The sequence below is a fragment of the Ambystoma mexicanum genome, chromosome 6p (assembly GCF_040938575.1).
Source record: "Ambystoma mexicanum isolate Mex_15411 chromosome 6p, UKY_AmexF1_1, whole genome shotgun sequence".
NCBI lineage: Eukaryota > Metazoa > Chordata > Amphibia > Caudata > Ambystomatidae > Ambystoma > Ambystoma mexicanum.
This window is the reverse complement of record NC_090935.1, coordinates 824,685,240-824,706,103: the sequence shown is the minus strand read 5'-3', so window position 1 is coordinate 824,706,103 and position 20,864 is coordinate 824,685,240. Positions and strand designations below refer to the sequence as shown.

Sequence of the window (20,864 nt, the reverse complement as noted above, 5' to 3'; positions counted from 1 at the left end):
TGTCTTGACCAAATTTAGGAGCATCTTTAATCCATAAATGCATGTGGATATGTGGTGCTCCTCTGGCTTGGTATTCTTTTCTCCAAAAGAAGTGTTGCACTTCTCTGAGGGGAGGAACAGTTTTATTACAAATAAAGTGTAGCATGGAAATGAAGCGATGATGGAAATATCTCGAAACATTAACAGGATCTAGAGAGTAAAGTTCTCCAGGTGTTAGTATATCTATGTTTGTTTTGTTTTTCTTTGCTATGCGTAGGAAATCATGTAAATCTTCCCATGCATATTCTGCACAACTTAATGTAACAAACCAAGCGAGCGGGCCAAGGTTTCTTATCATGCAACGTACATCTCCGTGACACCTGAAGCAGTACTCTTTAGTACCACGCATGTTAGCTAACAGATTTGTTATGCTTGATTGTAGAACCTCATCTTTTTCTTGCACTTTTTGTAGTAATTGCGAAGCTGACATATTTTGAAATTGGGTACCTGATTTTAATGTGTGTGCAACTCTGTAGCATAGAGTTGCTAGTTCACTTTCAAAGAGTAGGTGGAATATGTATTCCACATTTTGTATAAATATGGGATCTTCAGAATACATTCGTAACGAGCGGTATTCTGATGCTGTTATCTGACTTGGTCTATCATCGTATAGAGGAAAAGCATGTGCTTCTATACTTTTTTCCCATATGCTGATTGGTGATCCTTTGGTTTCTCGCATTTGGTACATTTCTGGTGCATCATCTATGGTGTCACTAGAGTGTAATGGATGAATTGTGTAATGGTCTAACATATTGGATAGTGTAGCAGGATCTAGAAGGTCAAATTGACCAGTTTCTGGTGACTCTAATTATTTTAGTTTTCTTCAATATTCATTTCTTTATAGTATTTGTTATTGTCTTTTAGATATTGCAAGGCTTGTCTAACTTTATGTAAGTCTAAGAGTTGTTGCCAAATTTTTTTGTCTTTTGTAAGTACACCATTTACTAAGACAATTAAAGATTGCTTTATTAGACGTTGTACTCACAGAGTGTTCATATTTTCTTTCAGATCTAATGGTAAATAAACTACTTTGCCACGAATGCTGTTTTTGGTTGAAGGCGTATTATTGCTTGAAATGGGCGCACTGTTTCAATTATGATGCTCTCATATAAATTGAGTTGTTGCAGGGGTTTTGATAGTGGGAATAATTCCAAGTTATTTTTGATAGCACGTCAAGGAGTTTGGTTGTTGTCAAGTTTTGTAGTGCAACATATTAAGGGGTAATTTATTTCATATTTGTTTTCTGCTATAAGGTACAGAGCTAATTCAAACCATTTGGAATCTTCAATTTCTTCTATTTTGTATGTTACGTCTACGATTTTTGTGTTACTTTTATAAAAAGTTCTGCGGCAACACACACACACACATGGTTTGGTACTTCAGTGGATGTACTTTTAAATTTTAGTATTTCTTTTTTGTATGTGTGTAGTAGAAGGTTGCCATCTGTACAATTGTTGCTAGTCTGTTGTAAAGGTATTGCATTTTGTAAGTGCCTTTCACTTCCAAAATATTTTCTCTGCATATGCTCTATTTCTTCAAGTAGGTCTTTGGCTGTACCATGTAGAAGATTATTTAAATTAGCTAGTGCTAAAGCAGTACTTTTAGCATAGTACAGTTTATAGACTAGATTTCTTATAGTTGAATGATGTGCTGATATCATTTTGATATGATGGAAGGTGCGTTTGCAAATAGGTCCTGAAATGCAGGCTGATGAATGTCCTTGTAGTCCTGTGTGTTTGCGCACTGGACAGGTATCCATATTTTGTAGTAGTTTCATTTTGATTTTGTCTTTGCATTTCACATACTGATTGAGGAACTGGCGTAAAGATTTGAGATTTTTTGCCAATGTTAGACATTGACGTGCACAGCTATTTGTATACTAGACATTCTGGTTCAGTTGAATGGAGAGGTGATAATGAATTTTCTGGGACATTTTTGTAAGCAGTATTTCTTGTTTCATAATGGTATTATTAAGTTTTTCATAGCCTCTTCCACTACCATGTATGGCAATTATGTTTGTTTGCTTTTGTTTGTATGCTTCTTCATTGAAATATGGTTCTGTGCTGGTGGTGTGACTCCATTCACCTTCACAGATATTTAAGAAGTTATTTTTGTTGACATTCCGTTTATTTAGAAGTCTTTTTTGTAATTTAGTAGTTAGTTTTGTTCTATATTACCTGGCCAGCCAACTAAAGCACGTAACGCACTGGATGGCAGATGAAACCACCACAGACACCAGACTTCTCCAACCGGCTCTGCCGCGACTGCTACTTCGAGACTTGTTGTGGGTCAAGAATGGGGCTCCACGGGGTCACCCATACCTGGCTAAACTAGGAATCCAGCTCTGGAAGCGAGCCTGCAAAACTGCGGGGTTGAAAGACCCATACTCCCCACAGATCCCCATCGCCGCAGTCATGGCGAAACCATCCTGGGGATACACTGAAACACGCTCGGTGTGGGAGCCTTACGGAGTGGCAGTACTGGGCGACCTCATGCATGAACATGAACTTTTGGCATTCCCCGACCTCTCCGAATTGACGGGCCTGCCCGCCGGGCAGTTTCTACTCCACAGGGCAGTAACGTTGGCCTTAAAAAATAGGTGGCCTGATACAGACAATCGATTCACCAAGAACGAAACCATCGAAACCCTACTAGACACTGCCGAAGGAGGCCACGAAACCTCCAGAATTTACGAAGCCCTATTGCTGGCCTCGACAAAGAACGAACTAAAATGCAAAAAGAGATGGGAGTGCGAACTGGGCCTTGTATTTGAGGACAACACATGGGAAAAAATAACCCTCTACCATAAAAAGACCTCCAGGAATGCTCGCCTCCAATTAATACAGCTGTATATCACGAACAGAGCCTACCTTACGCCTGATGCCATATCAAAGTTCAAAGGGGCCTCGCCACAGACCTGTCCCAAGTGCCACGCGCCGCGGGCAGGAATGACCCATATGTTCTGGAGCTGTCCAGAGGTCCTGAGGTTTTGGGCCCGGGTGAAAGAGAGGGTGGCGTCGGCCGGGATCGAAGTGGAAACTCATACTCCTACAGCTTGCATATTGGGGACATACACGCAAAGCAGCAAGAACAAACCCCTAAATAGACTCCTAGACTTGATTTACATAACAGCTAAAAGGCGCATAGCCATGAGCTGGGAGAGCGCACGGGGTCCTAGCGAGGCCCTTTGGTGGTACCATCTCAAGAGGTGGATTGCCGCAGAAACGGCGGCTTGGGAAATGGCAATCCAAGTAAAAAAACTAGACTCCAGTGCAGATCTTCTTCGCTGGATAGAGCTGACGGAGCCTCTTCTCCGGCTAGCTACACCTGACAGCACACCGAACAGTCCTGCCAGCCCCAGCCCGGCACGTGAGCCCATGGAAGACTAGGTTTTTATTGGAGTCTCGGGGGGAGGGGGGTGGGGGGGTGGGGAGGGTATGTTAAAGTTAATGTTCTGTTATCATACATACTACAATGGTTTGCCTATGCGCAGGTTGTTACATGTTATTGAAATACCAATAAAGATTTAAAAAAAATAAATAGTAGTTAGTTTTGTTAGTGGTTTCATTCTGTTTAACACTAAAATAAATAACTTCCTTTTGAGAAGGATTGCACCGTCTATCAAAGCTTCTAAAATTAATTTTCTACGGTATGTTTTAAGGGTTGTGCATGATTTCTCTCCTATTTTTATAAGATTTTGAAGGAGTCTGTGGCGGAACATTTTTTATGATATGCTGTTTTTGGTATGGTTACTTGCCACTACATCAAGATTTATAAGAGCACAGTGTTAGTAGTAGTGGTAGCTGAATTAACTTTTTGTTTTGTTTTGTTTTACATTTTGTAAGAGGAGGGAACGTTTTTGTACTAGAATCTTGTTTTGTTTCGCTTAATGACTCTATTAGATCTTTTGTTTGAATTTTTTGTACAAATTCTGCTAGAGATGGATGCTTATTTTGGACACTTATTTTCATTTGCTCTACTTCTGCATTGCTTTCTACGGACTTGGTTCCTGGGAGGCATTCTTTGGGGTCTGTTGAAAAAAAAAAAGAAGGTATGGGTTGGGCTGTTCTGCAATGTATGTGTGCTGTGTGTGTGTGTGTGTGTGAGTATGATGGTAAGGATGTATGTGGTGGTGTGTGATTGTGCATTGGGCAGCTACAACTAGTTGGGAAGGCTATTCTTTTATTTGTGTATTACTATACTTGGGTTCAGATGACAATACAAAGTAAGCTAGTGGTGAGGAGAAGTACTAATACTAAATCTAATGGTATAGAATAAAAACAGTTCTTTGTTCTGTAATACTAACATTCTAGGGGGTGAGTTATGTTATTTGTGCATTGAAAAACGGGGATTTGTGTGGTATTCTGCCTGTCAATCCCTGTTTAACAAATGGGGATTTGTGGGCAGAATGGTGTACAAATCTCTGTTTTTGGCGCAAATTCAATGAATCAACTGCACAGTGAGTTTGATTAACAGTAAGAATATTATGGTAGTATTTTACTTACATTTTTTGTTTGGAATGAGCAGGTTTCTTCTGAGTTGTTGTTTGTACTTCAGAAGTTGCTGCTTTTCAGTAGAGTGGTCTTCACTGCAATTGTAAAAGAAAGATGTTAGTAATTTTGTGTGTTTATAGCACTGATGTTAATTTAGACATTTATTTTTATGTTTTTGTAGTAGTATTCTTGTTTGATAAGAGAACATAGTGTGTGAATACAGTTTCCTTTGACTATGTGAAGGCTTTATATTTTACTTACAATATGTTAGTTCAATATGCTTTGCAAATTAGTAGAATACTAAGTGTATGAAACTCACTTGGTTTTTTAATGCTGTGTTATTGAATGTTAGGAGATAGAAGAAATAATAATATACTTATTTTGCAATTTTTATAAGGTAAATGGCAGAAATTGTATAGAGAAGCATGGAATGTATGCATTTGTGAAGGTATGGCTAATCAAGTAGAAGAATTTGATTTATAGGCAGTGGTGTTATTTGAGCTGGGAGCTTTTCAATGATACTGTCTATCTGTGTGAGTGTATGAAGATGCATAATCTTATCCTGACTATGTGTAATTTTATAATACACTACTATGTGTTTTCTCTATAATTATACTGTTATTTCTCCCATTTTTTAATATTATGATTTTTTAGATATCTGTGTGTGTAAAAACAAATTAGACAGGTTTGGAAGTGAGAGTTGATTATAGCAGATGGGAAAAATGACTAAGTTTTTTCTATAGGTTATACAGGTTAAGTGGCAGTAAGTCTGTTTATATGCATTCATAAGAGTTGTTCATGTACTGTGCAGAAAATATCCATATCTGTAGTTTGTATTCTTGCATGTGGATATGCCTGTAGCTGCACGTAGAAATCAAGGAGACTTGTACAGTAGTTTTTGTAGTAGTTGCTTTCCAATGATATGAAACTTGTACTCAGAGTGATCAACAGTACATTTGAAGTGCTGAACTCTTATGATGGAGTTAGATGTATGTGACTGCTTAGCTGTATCCAATGAGGGAATGGCACAGAGAGTGAAGTGGAAAGGGTAGAAGGGCTGTCCAAGAGTTACGCGGTCCGCGGACAGGTCGTGCCACATCAAGGGTTTTCCTGCAAATCCAGCATAGAAAGGGGACTGTAGGGATCAGCCAATCAGATGTTGAGGTTGTGGATTTGTGTTGCAAGAGACTGTGTGTAGTGAAGATGGCAGAGGTGGAGAAAACCAGGGTGTTGGTGCTTGGGGATATGTGTGTGCATGGTTTACAGCAGTATGCTCAATGTAGGCATGTGGCAAACAATATTGATGTTAAAGGAGTGGAGGTCTTGTGGAGCACTGTCCCTAATTGCAATGTACAGGGAATTGTACACGTTTGTGAAGGTATGGGCAAGTTGAACAGTCCCCATGTGGTAGCTTTACACTATGGTGCTTTCCATTTGGGCTATGTCAGTGCCCCTACTTTGTTGGCAGATTTGGAACACTTGGTTCAAGCAGTAATGAACATCCTTCCAAATGCCAAACTTATTTTTTCTGGATTAGTACCTAGGGCAATATGGGACAATAGTTCTGTTTGTTGTCCTCAGCAAAACATTTCTAGGTGTGCAATCAACCGAGGCATGTGTGCTTTCATGCTTAGAGCTGGTATGTCCTTCTGTAATAATGAGAATATTGATTCCAGTAATGCTGTTTATTTTAAAGAAGATGGCATTTCTTTATCTTTTATGGGAAATGCCATGCTGTTCTGGAATGTAAGGGTTGCTTTGGAGAAGGTAATGTGAAGATTTTAGGAGTAAAGTAAGAAAAAAAAATACAAAATAACAGGTGTCTGTCAAGCATCTGCAAAAAAATGGGGCACACTATTTAAATACACCATGCTCAGATTTGTTGATATGTCCGTGGACATGGCGGTAGTCCGCGGACATCGCATATTACATCCGGGGATTTTGGGGTGGAGAGGCATGCAAATGAGAATGAGAAAAGCAAGGGATTGGTCAGTAAAGTTTACTGGTTGTGTTGTGTAAGGAGAGAGTTTGTCAGAAAGTATTTTTTCTGAGAGAAGAACAGATAGCTATGGCTGTGTGCTTCAGAAAACAGATTATATGGATTTCGGGAGACTCATGGATACATTGGTTGAAGGTGCATGCAGAATACTGTGGAGTAGCTTGAGATCTTTGACTGTGGTAGTGCACTGGCATGGAGTGTGTTGAATGAAGTGGCTGGACTTGGTACCTCTCTGTGCTAGTTTGGAGACAGCGCATCATCCAGACATAATTATAATTCATTGAGGAGGGAACAGTTTAGGACATTTGTCTAGAATTTCTTTGCAATTTGCAATGAAAGAAGGACTTGGGAAGGTCATGGACATGTTTCCAAATTACTAAATCATTTTTTCTCGTATTGCACAGAGACAAATGTGGCTGTGTCCTTCATTTGGTCCACAAATGGAGAAAGAGAGGCGCAATGTAAATAAGACTGTTTGTGCCTTTCTGAGAGATGATGGCATGTCCTCTTTTCACAATGAAAATATTATGTTTCGTAGCACATACATTTTTCGCAGAGATGGAGTTCATCTTACTTATGCTGGCAATCAGATTTTTCTGAGAAATGTACAAAATGCATTACAACCTTTTTTGGAATTACAGCCACCCATTTTCCAGTAGGTGTTGACCATTTGAAGTTTTTCAAACACAAACAAACACCACCAAATGGCTTTTTTCACAGCCACTACCTCCTCCTAGAGAAAAGTGCAATGGTTATAACAGGGCAACACCCCAAAATTTTAGATGTCCGCGAACTGTCCGTGGACTTCTAAAAAATGCACACAGGGCCCTGCACTATTTATTTGTCACTTCTATTTTTAGACTGTGAAAGGTGGATCTGAAAAGAGCCACATTTTTTGGGGATTTTTGTTTTATATTTTTTTTGTTTTTTTACACACAACACACTAGGAGAGGAGGGGAAAGGAGGGTAAGGAAGGGACACCAACGACGGGGATAAGAAAGGGCAGGTGGAGAGAGGAAGATGTAGGGTGGACCTTATTTAGGTAGTGGGCAGACCTTCTCATGCTCCTTCACCGTAGTCTCAAAAACACTCTGAAGACTCTCCCCCTGCAGAGTACTGCGTCGCAGTACATACACAATATTGTGACCCTCAAAAGGTAAGGGTCAACAGCATCGTGAATGGCCTGGGAGGCAGCTGGAGGGATGCGCTGTCCCACGGGAGTGTCTCTTGTGGTGACAGGAGCGGAAACGGAGGATGTGGTAGAGGAACTCAACCTACTACGTTGATCACAAGGTACAACCTTGCGAACGGCCCCACTGGAGAACGACCTTAGGTGTCGCTTCATAGATGTCGTACCAAAGCTGTACGAACCAGGCCTCCCACAACTCAGCACCATGTGGCACTGATTGCAGGTGACCTTGTTCACACGCACTTTTGGCACTCCACCCTGAATGGTAAACAACCGCCACACCCAAGACTCACGGCGAGTGCTGGTAGTAGGGCTTCCACTACCTCATCCTCTTCATCCTCCTATACATCCTCACACCTGTTCCCCTCTTCAGGCCCTTGGGGAGGTGGTGGTGGAGGGGGTGGGGGTGGTGCTGAGGCAGATGTAGCACCAGGTGGAACAGCAGCAGCCAAGGATGCCATCAGGTTTCAGCAAAGGCAGCACAGCAAAAGCAGGTAATCTTCAATAGTAGGAAGAAATAATAAAGATCAGCTCTGGGGTGTGGCCTTTTATAGGGGTGCTGGTGCGTGCTCCGCGGAAAGCCGCGCTGTCCGCGGACAGATTGAACACCCCAAAAAGGCTCAAAAAGTTCCAAAAAGTATGTAGAAAGTCAGGGTCATTGTCTGGGATATGTGCAATGCTGAATATTTACTGTAAAATACTTTGGATTGTCCAAAAAAGTACTTTTAAAATGTTCACGGTCCCAAACAGTGTCCGCAATTCAGGACACACGCTCAGTGTGGGTGCGGTCACATGATGACGTTGCGAACACGTCCACAAAGGCAACCGGTGTCCGGAGGACACCAAATGCACATGAACTGTCGTGCGCATGCGCGCAGGTGTTCTAAGGACAGTGTTCGGGCCTCAAACTAATTAAAAGTGTGACACAAGTAATACGGACAGTTACGGACAGGCGTGATGTTTGTAGGACTTATGGGTGTGGTGCACACAGACAGTATGGACAGGCAAAGTGTCCTAAGAACACCTCCATTTTGAGGTAATTGCAGACATTCCGGACACCGAAAGCGTTCTAAGAACAGTTCTATCTTGCTTACGGACAGTGCGGACAGGTATAGTGTCCTTAGGACACCTCGACTGTGGTTAATTGCGGACATTCCGAACACCTGCGCTGTCCACGGACACCTTAACTGCCTTTTTAAAAAAAATAAGACACAAAGGACCGAATTAAAACACACATTTTTTATTTTTATTATATACAGATATAAAATTTATGAACAGGGAAGCAGAAACTGACACAAACACAGGGGAATTAGGGGTTTGGAGGGGATGGATGGGAGGGGATGAAGGGATGGATGTCTCATCAAAAAGTTTTTCTTGGTGTTGAGGGTTTGCAGATAGTTGACTGGGACATGGAGAGGGGCAACAAGTGCATGTGGGACAATGATATTTAATTTTTTCTTTTAAGTGGTCCCCAACAAAATGTTTAAAAAAATTGAAATTTTCCATAAGCATGTCCATTTTCTGTTCCATGCGCTGCAAAGTATTTTCTAATGTCTCTTTTGGTGTATTACTTTCAATGTTTGTATGGTCTGTTAAAAAAAAGTATATATGTTAAGTACACATAAAGTAATGGTTATTAATTTGCTTAAATAGAGAAGTGTCTACCATCAGTATCACTGTCTTCAGACATTTCCTCACGTGGGACATTTCCCTCAAGCCATTCCAAAGTACTGGACATTTCTGTGTAAAAAAAAAATGTATTATTTTTAAAGTACTAAAAACAGAAAGTTTAGAAATATATAAGAACAATTAAGTTTACTTACTAGTTTCCGGTAAGTTGTGCTCTTACTGTTGTGTAAGTCTGCTGTTGCTCTTAGCTGTGCACTTTCTGTCAGGTAATTATGTTGGAGGCATATCTTTTTTTGTGGTATATTCCATTTTAGTACATATGGAATTTAAATGGATGGTTGATGTGTTACATATATAGGTTCAATTTCTTATTTATTATTACATATAATGTGTTTATGTGCTGCTTTCTGAACTTTTTCAGTGTTTATATAGCATGATAGAACAATCTTAGATACCCCCCCTGTTTTTTTGGGTAGTGTTGATGTTGTCCGCGTCCGTCCGCGGACATTGGCGCAGTCCGGGACATCAACATCCTTAGCAGGGGGTTCAGCATGTTATATGTATATAAAGTAAGGGAATCCTAGTAAACATCTATCAAATTCACACTATGTATATGTGTATTCAGGAAAAAAAAACTTTGATAAAGGGACATTATGGTTAAGTTGCGTTACTAAAACCCTATGAAACTCAGTAAAAAAACATTGTTAAAGGGACGTTATATTTGCAAATTATGGTAAGCTATGCAACCATAAATCGCGCCACCACTGTGCATTGCTAAGACTAACACCCAGGACAGCAAAGATGACATCACAAATGTCATTGATGACATCACTGATGCCATCACATGTGTATTTACTTTTTATAAAAACTCTGTACAAGGGATTCTTATTATAATGTTGACAGAAAAAGTGTTAAGGATCATTGGAATAGATATCTTGAGCTATGTAGTGCATTAGACAATGCATTGATATAAATAGCATTCTATTATGAAGTTCTTAAGAATATACTAAGATACTCATGTATAAAAATGAGAATTGTGTGCAGCATACATGATGGAAGTGCAATATTCATAATTTTCCCATGTTGAATAGTGAAATAATAAATGCTTTCTTATTAGAGTTTTCTGTAGCTACTTACTACATAATTCATTACTACATACAAAACAGAATGACACAACACCACATACAAAGATAAATATGTATAGAGAAAGTGAAGTACGCAAAAAAAAAGCAGCATTAGAAGCAGAAAGTGTTCACAACCTAACTGATTATCTTTATGCACAGAAAATATTGCTCTGCTTCAAACCTAGTACTTCCCTATGTACAAATATCACATGATGTGCCTGCACCCTAAAAAAGTAGTACAAATACAAATATGAACACATCCCGAGAAAGTACAGTAATAAAAAAAAACAGAATAAGAAAGTGTTGATAACCTTACTGATTATCTTCATACACAGAAAGCATTGCTATCTTTTAAGTGTGTATTTTTTTAATGTATATATTTCATATGCTGTGAGTGGACCCTAAGTGAATTATTGTAAGCACACATTTGAAATATAAGTCTACAAATAGATTATTTGTTCCTAACTATTACTGTCTAAGATATATCACTAAAAGAAAAAAACAGCGCGTTAAGACATGTGATGTCATCAGCGATGTCATCAATGACACTTGTGATGTCATCTCTGATGTCCTGGGTGTTAGTCTTAACAATGCACGGTGGTGGCGTGAGTTATGGTTGCATAGCTTACCATAATTGGCAAATTTCAGGGGTTTTACTTGGAACTATAACGTCCCTTTAAGTATTTTTTTTTCCCCCAAAAAGTCCAATTTCAGGCAGCAAAAGATCCCAAATGACTCATTCCCTGTGCTGATGAAATTGGTGGATTGATCAAAATGTTCATGCAATCTGCAAATTTTCCTGTGGAACAGAATTAGCAATTTTTAGCCCCCTACTCTGGAGTCCACTTGAAGACTGAAATAGCGCCACGTACCCTTTTACGCTGCCAATCTGAAGTCCCTGCTGAGCCAGAGAAGAAAAAACATCCTGAACAGTTGAGATGGAGCAGACCAAAGGGTCTGAATTGCTTTGCCAGTAGGAAGCTGAATATGCTTGCCATCTTCAAGCACAGACTCAGTGAAGGACCTACAGGAGGAAGACCATATTTCCATGATGTCATCCAACAAATACCACTCCTTAGAGCGCAGTCTTGCAGAATCAAATGCTGAAAATTAAAAGTGCTGAGATTCCTATGGAGGACTTGACCCCCTTACTGGGAAAGCTAGTCCGCCCTTGTCGGAAGGTGTCAAAGAGGGCAGCTGGTCCTGTCCAGAAGTGCAGGGTACCACAGTCTCAGAGCCCAATCTGGGGAAATTGGAAAAATTGTGAACCTGAATTTCAACACCCTCCTGATAACCAATGGGATGACTGGAATCAGCAGCAATGCATAAAGATTGCAGTTTGACTGAACAATCAAGAGCATCACCTGTGCCATTCTTGAAAGAAATTTGCTGGAGCGCAACAACTTACACTGGAAGCCAAGGGGTCCAATTGTGAGTTTTTCCGGAGGCTGAAAATCTAGTCTAGGTCATCATGACACAGCTCACATTCGTGGGAGTGAGCCCTGCTTGCCCAGGTTATGCAGCACCATTTTCTCTGTCCTGGCAAAATAGGCTTTCTTCAGGCCCCAGAACCACAACCCTCATTACTTCCCTGCACAGGGGTAGTGAACACACACTGCCCTGCTTAATGATGTAGTGAACAGCCACTGTGGTGTTAGTCAGGAAAATACCACATTTCCCCTGAACCGACGTAAGGAAGGCGAGCAGTGCTTATCGGATTGCACGCAATTCTAGCGTACTGATGTAAAGCCTTGGCTGTAGCAGATTAAAACCCACTCATCGAAAGGTCATCCAGGTGAGCACCCCAACCTTTCAGGAAGGCGTTCATGACTGCTGTGGTCCATCATAGGCGCTATTGTGACACTGTACGAGACCTAAAGCTGGTCAATCCTGCGCCCCAACAATGCACACTACAGACAACGTAGAGGCCACTGGAGCGACCTCATCAGCAGCTGGGCTTCAGGTTCCACAAAAATGTAGGAAACCAGGAGACCAAGTATGCATAGGAAGGCAGAGACTGGGACTTGATTGGTTCTAGAAAAATTGTACCATCTGGTACATGTTATCCACTTTGTCCCTGGGAGGAAAAACCTTTCTTAAACAAGTGTCCATTTGAGGGATTGCCATCTGGTGAGGGTGTAGAAGGCCTGGTTTTTTTGATTTTCATTACATAATAAAATGATGCGGGTAAATCCATCTCAGAAAGAGGGTGGTCTGCTAATAAGACCCACCCATGAAAGCTCCATGCCAAAAGCATAGTTCACACATGTGCCCTGCTGCATCTGTCGCATGATCTGCAGCACCGGCCCTTCTGTGGCACAGAGCAGGTTCAGAAGTGATGTGCCCGGTTTCACGGGCTGCTGTGATACAAGGTCACTGCAGACAGAGGTTGCATTTAACCCCTGCAACCTCTGATCCAAACACATGACAATAGCAGGCATATCCGTCAACTAGTACGGTACTCTCCAAGAATAACCCTTACCAGGTTTTTGGCACAGTGACCAAAAGTGCACCCGATTAGTGAAGCCACTTCAAACTAATAGCATACTCATATCAACCCTGTGAGAAGAGGCCAGCTATGGAAAGGATTGTGGATTCATGGTCAGACTGCCTGTCTTGGCATCAGCAAGCAAGACAAAAAGCAGGAAGGTTGCTTCTTTTTGATCCTGGGAGAGGTTGCTTAAGGCCTCTCCTCGAGCACGGGAAACCCTTAGCGGGAGAGCTCCTGGGAACTATGCTTCAAAGAAGCACACCAATAACAAAGGCCAACCACACATTGGGTGTTGCATAACAGAGGGACATTGAAGCTGCAGTCATGGGAAGTGATCCAGGGTTAGAATAGGCAGAAGGAAATTCATGTAACTGAGGGAAAGTGTTGCCATTTCCTGGTCTTTGGGGCTCCCGATCCTTCCTAGCATCTCAATTTCCTGAAGAACAAATCACTCTGGGTATGATGGAAGAAGGCAAAGGTCACTTATCACGGTAACAGGTATTGGACCCCTTCAAAGAAGGCTTGTTTTTGTCCAATCCCCCGTGGCCTTTCCCCTTTATAAGGAAGGGACCTCAAGACCAGAATAATTCAATGGACATCTATTGGGAGTGCAGTCCATTCCAGTGTCCCATGCCAAAGAGGTGAAGATAGAGGGACACCAAGGCAGAGGCAAGCTCTGCCCTTAAACCATCTCCAATAAACATTGGGTGTGACTGCTATCGGATCAAGGCCTGCTCTCTGCCAGCTGCACTGGTACCCAGGTTCCTCACTGGATGAGAAGGACTCCAGCCGGTTCGAGCTAAGCTCCCTGGAATGGGAGTGAAGAGAAAACGGAATCACCTTGACCCCCAGCAGCAGGGACCCAAAGCAGCTGTATTATTTTCTGCTACTTCGTACCATCTTTGAGCCGGAGTCGACCTCGTTTGAAGCCTTCAAATCATTCAAGACCCACCAGTGCTGCCTTTGGCACTCTCTTTAAGCCTTCAAACAGCTGTTTGTTTCATCAAATCAGTTTGTGGTTGCATCATGCTACCAGAGTTCATTGGCACTCTGGCTTGAACAAGAAGCCAACTGCTTCAGAAATCTTCAAACATAACCTAGAACTGTCAAGATCTTTGCATCAAATGAACTGGAAGCATTTTTTTTCCATCAACTCGACACAGTGGTACCCATTATCGCAAAGCCGATAAGGCAGTCAGACCTAACCTTGTGGACTCTTTGAAGCACAACATTCTGGCACCACATCATACCGCCTGGAGCTTGACATCATACTTGACTCAAGTCTATCTTGCCACCTGGATCAAAGCGACTGGCTGCATTGGAACCCAGTTCAACCTGCAAGCCCAGCGCTGAATAGCACAGTATGATGCCGTCGAACAACCTAGCAGGGATTAAGGTACTTTTCAGAGCCCTAGACTCACATGGTCCACTTTTGGGACCATACTGAGATAAGCCACCTCTTTTGCATGAGTGTACTTTACAAATTATATTGCTGACATTTCTCGCTCTTCACCCCTGTTACAATACCCAGAGTGCGTTGATATTCATGTTCTGTATTTTCTATGTTCTTTCCAAAGAGGTGTGTTTTGGCTTGTTTTTCTGAATAGTCAGTTATTTGTATATTAGTGAGTTTAATTTATTTATATATATATATATTTTTTTTCCCCCCCAATAGAACCTTGTTTGGACATTCCTCTATTTTGGAGTCTTGCACTATTGATTTTTAGGCGAATAGTGTCATCACATTCACACCCCTCTTAAAAGTATAGTATGCCCTCAGCCCACACTACCACAAACGGCAAATGAGGTATATCCCTTGACTATGGCCATTTCACCTTTATGATGACTGAAATTACTGTAGGTGTGAGAGCTGAGGCAGTTTAGCCACTACTCATCCTTGTACTCCTGCGGACCCTTAGTCGTTATGTCCCAGTCCAGGATTGCTCCAATGAATTGCAACCAACTGGGAAGGAGTGGGGTCGAGCGTGCAGGAGGTGGCAGGTTTGATGTAGGTGGGGTGACCGCAGGTCTGAAATACTTGCAGGGTTGAACCAGTTGCCTAGGTAAGGGAAACAAATGTTTTTCTCCTGAGATGCACAGCCACCATTGCTAGCAGTTTGGTGAATACCCTTGGGGCAAAAGTAAGGTTGAAGGGTAGGACCCTGTGTTGGTATGGGGTGTATCTGAACGTGAATTTCTGGTACTTCCTGTGCTTTGGTTGGATAGGCACCGGAAGGTACTCATCGTGAAGGTTTGGGTTTTCAGTAAGTCATAAAATTCTAGAACTTGGATGATCCTGGTGAGAGTAAACCTTTTGAACTTCTCCTTGCACAGGGACGTATTCAAAAGCTGCAGATCCAATACTGGGAACAGACCCCCACCTTTCTTCGGCGCTAGAAGTTACAGTAAGTACCAAAGCTTACACATCTCTGTGTCTGTGAGTCTGGCGTGCGTTTGACAGCTGCCTTTTGCAGGAGCTGACTGACCTCTTCAAAAAGCAGAGGCTTCGGACCAAGAATTGGGGACCTGGAGACAAGAACGTACTCTGATACCTTATTCATCTATCAGCACACATACTGCAGTCTGAGGGGGGAGGTTTGACCCCCACCGCTTCTGCACTCAAAGACAGGGCTAAATGTTTAGCACCAGTGGGTGGAGTCAAAAGGTACAAAGGAGTCTTCTTTGGTGCCGGACTAGGGACTAAGCTAACCAGTGCGTGGTCACTGCTCCCATAGGTGTCTATGCCAGCCCCAGGCCCCTCAGAGGCCCCTGATAACACCACTGATGCAAATGTAGAGACTGCTGGCTCTGGGGCTTGTGCTGCAAAAATTTAAATCATCAAGTGGCACAGCGAGTAGAGCGCCCGCTTTGACACCCGTGCAGAGCCTGTTAACGCAGGTTCGAATCCCGGCGGGGCCAAACTCAGCCTTTCATCCTTCCGAGGTCGATAAATGAGCACCACACACTGTGGGTAATAATAAGCAGCGCTCAGATACCTGAGGGTTTGTAGCGCTATATAAAAGCCTAATTATTATTATTATTATTATTATCTGTCGACACAGCTCTTTCCACTGCTCTGGAATGGAGGAGCTAGTGGGAAATGGTACTAGTTTCCTTTTTGTTATATCCTCGGAGGAGTCATCTACTCATCTCCATAATCATCTGAAAGGCAACAGCAACATTTCTTACTGGAGGAATGGTGGGAATTAGAACAGTAATGGGACCACTTTTCTGTGCTTCCCCATTTTCTTTCCCTTCCCTTGTTCCTTCTCCAAGGACAGAGACTCCTGTTCAACCACAGGTTCAACTGGCTGTTCTTTTTTTAACTCCTGGTACCTTTTGGAGGGGAACGGAGATGTGGTTCCAGAGCCTTGGAGGGAGCCTATGAGGCACCATTACGGAGGGTGGCAAAAGGTTTTGCAGCCCTCTCCCTTCGGACCTTCGGGTGTATCAACTGACAGGAGCCACAATCGTTCACTTTAAGGTCGCCATCAAGCATCAGAGGCCCACACAACAAAGGCCCAACATGGACGTGCTGCTGCAGTCTTTGCAGAGCTTAAAGCCACATGCCTTAGCAGTACCAAGCATGATGCACTGAAAAATTCCCAGAAAAAAGTTGGTGTACCGAAATCAGTATGCTGAGCATGCAACAAAAACAAGGAACAGAGGACATGAGCGTATGCTGGCTCCATATATACTACTTGAGGCATCACATCCAGTGCCATGGGAGTTGATGATGCAGAGCAAGCCTAGCACATAGCAGCATTATTAACCAAGGTGGTTGAAGATTGATTGAGCAAAAGAAGGCTGGTATCTAGGATGTGGAATCTGTGAGAGGAAGCAATCCATTAGAAACAATGATACAAAATGGTAACACTGTGGTAGAATGAGCTATATAAAAAAACATGTTGATTGATCGATTATGTTATTAATAATGCCCCTATACACAAGTGTTTGAAGGACGAAGCAGGCAAAGCGTGAGGGGGAACAAAAGAAAACGAGAGAAACAAACTTACTAGGCCTAGTATCATTTAGATGGTGCAAGTGCTCAGCCAGGAAGTGCAGCGTAGGGTACGGGGAAGTGCACCTAGAGCAACAGGGCCCTGAGTTAAGTGCAAGTAAGGGCTAGGCCTCCCAACGGAGTCCCATCCAGGTAGTGCAATGTAGGTTAGGCGGCAGTGCAGGAAGGCCAACAGGCAAGTACAGTGGGACTGGACAGGGAGCGGGAGGAGGGGAGGGCTGGTGTCTTGTAAGAGTCAGAGGAACACCAAGCAGCCAGTCAGCATAGTCAGCATAGCGGAGCTTGTGGAAGGGAAGGTTAGCAGAGGAGAGGCAGGGAGAAGGAAGAGAAAAACAGGAAGGTCTTGAGGAGCTTCTGGAACTTAAGAAGATCCGGCTCAAGGCAGAGAGAGGCAGGGAGGCCGTTCCAAAGGGAGGCACCTGCAGAAATAAGATATCTACCACCCAGTCTCTGCTTGGAGAAACGACTCACCTGCAGAGAAGTAGATGAGCGGAGGGTTCTAGTAGGAAGGTACCTAGGAAGAGAGCGTTGGAGATAGTATGGTCCTTGGCCCCAGAATGCCTTGTGGACGATGCAGAGGGTCTTGAACTTGATCCTTGCAGCCCCGGGGAGCCGGTGGAGGGATTTCAGAGCCAGAAAGATGTGGTCCCTGGGCTTGAGGCCAAGGATAGGTCTTGCAGTCCTGTTCTGGGTGAAGGGTAGAGTTAGTTAGATTGAGAAAGTGGCTGTTGCAGCAATCCAGCCTAGAGAGAACCAGGGCTCTGGAGACAGTGGGCCTCATTACGGGTCTGGCGGAACTGTGCCGGTAAAACCGCCAGGTTGCTGCTGGACCTGTAATGAATTACCGGCCCCTGACTTCCCAGTGCCACCGGGCTATTCTGAGTCCGGCGGCCAAGAAGTGAGGCGCTGGTAATTTTGTAATTCCCCATTCCCATTGTGGGAATGGGGAACACGGAAGCACCGGGACCGTTAATAACGGTGCCAGTGCTTCCCTGAAACGCTGTGGGCTAGTGCCATTCTGCCCTCCACGTTTGACCCTGGCGGGCGAGACGGTACCCGCCCGCAGAGTCGTACTGTGCCAGCCCGGAAACACTGGTGCTGGTAGGCTTACCGGCACTAGTGTTTCCAGACCGGCACAGTCGTAATGAGGCCCAGTGAGCTTCTGGGAGAAGGTGAGAAAAGGAAGAATACCTCTAAGGAGGTGCAGCTGGAAGTGGGACTTTCTGGCAAGGTCCTTCATGTGTGGAGAGATATGTTTTTTTGCCTCACAAGAGGGTGAAGCAGAGGGCCGAGGGAGGCATGCCAGAGGGAGAGGGGATAAGCAGGAGCAGGGGCCCCAATCAGAAGGATCTCCGTCTTACTGGCATTCAGGCAGAGATCATTAGAGGTGCACCCTGCTTGAATAGCGGACAGACAGTCAGGGATAAGCGAGGCAGAGGCTGAGGGTAGCATGAAAGAGAGATGCGCGTCATCCGCATAAAACTGAAAGTGAAAAGAAAAGGTAGAGATCATGAGGGCCAAGGGGGCCAGATAGACATTGAAAAACCAGGGAGAGAGCCCCGGGGAACACCACATGTGGAGAGTGCGATGGAGGAGAGGAAAGACCCAAGTTGAACCTGGGAACGGCAGTCCAAGAGGAAAGAGGCCAACACGGCAGAGCCTGATCCGTGATGCCCAAGGTATCGCGGATACAAGTAATCACAGTTATCACAGTGATTATAATTATTAGGTCTACAAGAAATCAGCAAAGTACATGCACAATGGAAAAAATAAAACCCCCAGTTTAGTGTAGGACGGTCCATGTATTGACTACTGAAGCCGAAGAATGCCACCTTTGCCCCATCACCCCACTGGGACCATACAATTGCATTCATGTGGCCCTTTAAGAAATACTATCAGACATACACAGTGTTAACCTGCGTTTGACTTGGTGAAGATGTACAAGATAATAAAGGTGAGTGGGAGTGGTTTGGGGGACATAAAAAAGCTACAGGTAAATGGAGTAATATTAGGCATTTTGAAGATGAAGAGGTAGCAAGTAGGGGACAGTTATGAAAACGCATGCTTTATGCACATGAAATTGGAAAACATCTTTGCTTTCCAAAAAAGAAACACTGTATGCCAAGTCCAAATCTGAAGCCAGAAAATATACTTTAGTTTAGTTGTCTATACCTATGTAAAAACACAAATGCACAAAACGTTTTAGGGATGCAAAGCTGTAAATAGTAGATTTACAATGTTTTACTAGAAAGCCACTGTTTGTAGACTGTTTGTAAACCTTGTCAACTGAAAGGACAACAATTTGTCAATCTGGCTAAGGCTGGTTTGAGAGAACATAAATGTATTTAAACACGATCTTTAACCAACTTTCTTTAATAGTTGCTACAATCTAGAAAGGTAATTTACCTTGTTGTTTCTACTGACACATAAAACACTTAACTATTGTTAGTCACTCTCTAATGGTCAGTCACTCCACATGTCTTATCAGATTGAGTTTCAAATTACCCACTGCTACCATCAAGGTATGACTAATCATTTCCAATGATTTTATGAAAGTGCCTCACTGCCAGAGCTTGATATATCACCTGTAAGATCCTAACCTTATGTGCTATACCTTAGGTATCAAATACAGTCACAGTGAACAATGTATTTACAATACCTTCTGCCTCCTATTATCTGAGCTAGAGCAGACATTTTACAACATTTCCTATTACAAATCAACCTAATATACCTCACGCGAAGCTGGCCTGTATCCAAACCCAGATGGTAAATTTTTATCTTCTTCACAACCTTTGGCCCCTGGACTAAAATGCAGCTCAACGTGAAAACGCTCCTCAGAAGACAGGTCCTAAAAAAAAAGAAAAATGTTTAATCCTGCCAGCATTACACTTAAAGACGTCCGTTTAGACAACTAGCTGGTCTAGGACAAAGCAATTTGGGGAAGGCTTTCACAGAACAAAACATATGTAGCAATATTAGGGCACATTAGTTTTCTTACTTACAGAGAACCATTCTACAGAAGAAGTCATATCACTTAAGGTGACTAATGAGGCTACAAAGGAAGCTAATAATGTACAATCACTTAGGTTATCAGCATAATATGGACATATACTTCTAATAAGCTTTACATGTAACTACCTTGTTTGGATCCTCATACAGCATAATAACAATCTGAGTCATGTAGTTGAGTTCACTGACAAAGTTTTGATAATCCATCGCACGTTTCCATTGTTCATCCTTGGACTCCTTTAAAAGAGAAAGGAATAATTCTTAAGAGCAGCTTTATAACAATGAAGTTGCAGCAGATATGATATATTTTTTAAAAGGAACAACAACTCTTTAATATAGCGTTAATAACCCAGTCGAAGGGCTGGAACATAGAGTAACAGCCCGGCAGCCCAAGTTATCGGCCCGGGTGAAGCGAGGGCGGATAACGCGGCCACCGGGCCATTACCCCATTCCAGCCCTTAGAACGGGGGATTAAGGCTATTAGCACCCTGAGTTGCCAAAGCGGTAACCCGGGGTGCTAAAAAAAATATATATTTTCCTTTGTTCAACGGGCCACCATGCAAAGTGCAGAAATAAGGTAAGTGGGGGTGGGAAGGGGCAAAATAATGGGACGAGGTGAGGAGAAGATGGCGGCGGGGGACCCGGCCGTCAGGCGGGATGGGATGCAGGCTTTCACCGGCGGTTCAAGTATGCGTTCCTAGCCGCCTGATTGGCTGGCTGCCCACACCAGGTTACTAATTAAAATTACGTACAAGTCTAAGTGCTAGACTTCTTTGGTTGTATACTAATTGACCTTTTCACAATTGACCTCGGGAAAATTGACCACGGGAGAATTGACCTAATTTAGAAGGTCAATTAGGACATATATTT

At 42.9% G+C, this 20,864-nt stretch overlaps 1 protein-coding gene across 1 annotated transcript in view; it reads right to left on the bottom strand.

The window, feature by feature from the left end:
* Nucleotides 1-20,864, bottom strand: part of PPIP5K2 (diphosphoinositol pentakisphosphate kinase 2) — a 2,362,281-nt gene that overhangs the window by 638,854 nt on the left and 1,702,563 nt on the right. Inside the window, exons 23-24 of the mRNA XM_069625464.1 lie at nucleotides 20,124-20,231; nucleotides 19,717-19,833 (exon numbers count right to left, since the gene is read on the bottom strand). Of these exons, the coding sequence (XP_069481565.1) occupies nucleotides 19,717-19,833; nucleotides 20,124-20,231 (225 nt within the window). The remainder of the gene's footprint in view (nucleotides 1-19,716; nucleotides 19,834-20,123; nucleotides 20,232-20,864) is intronic.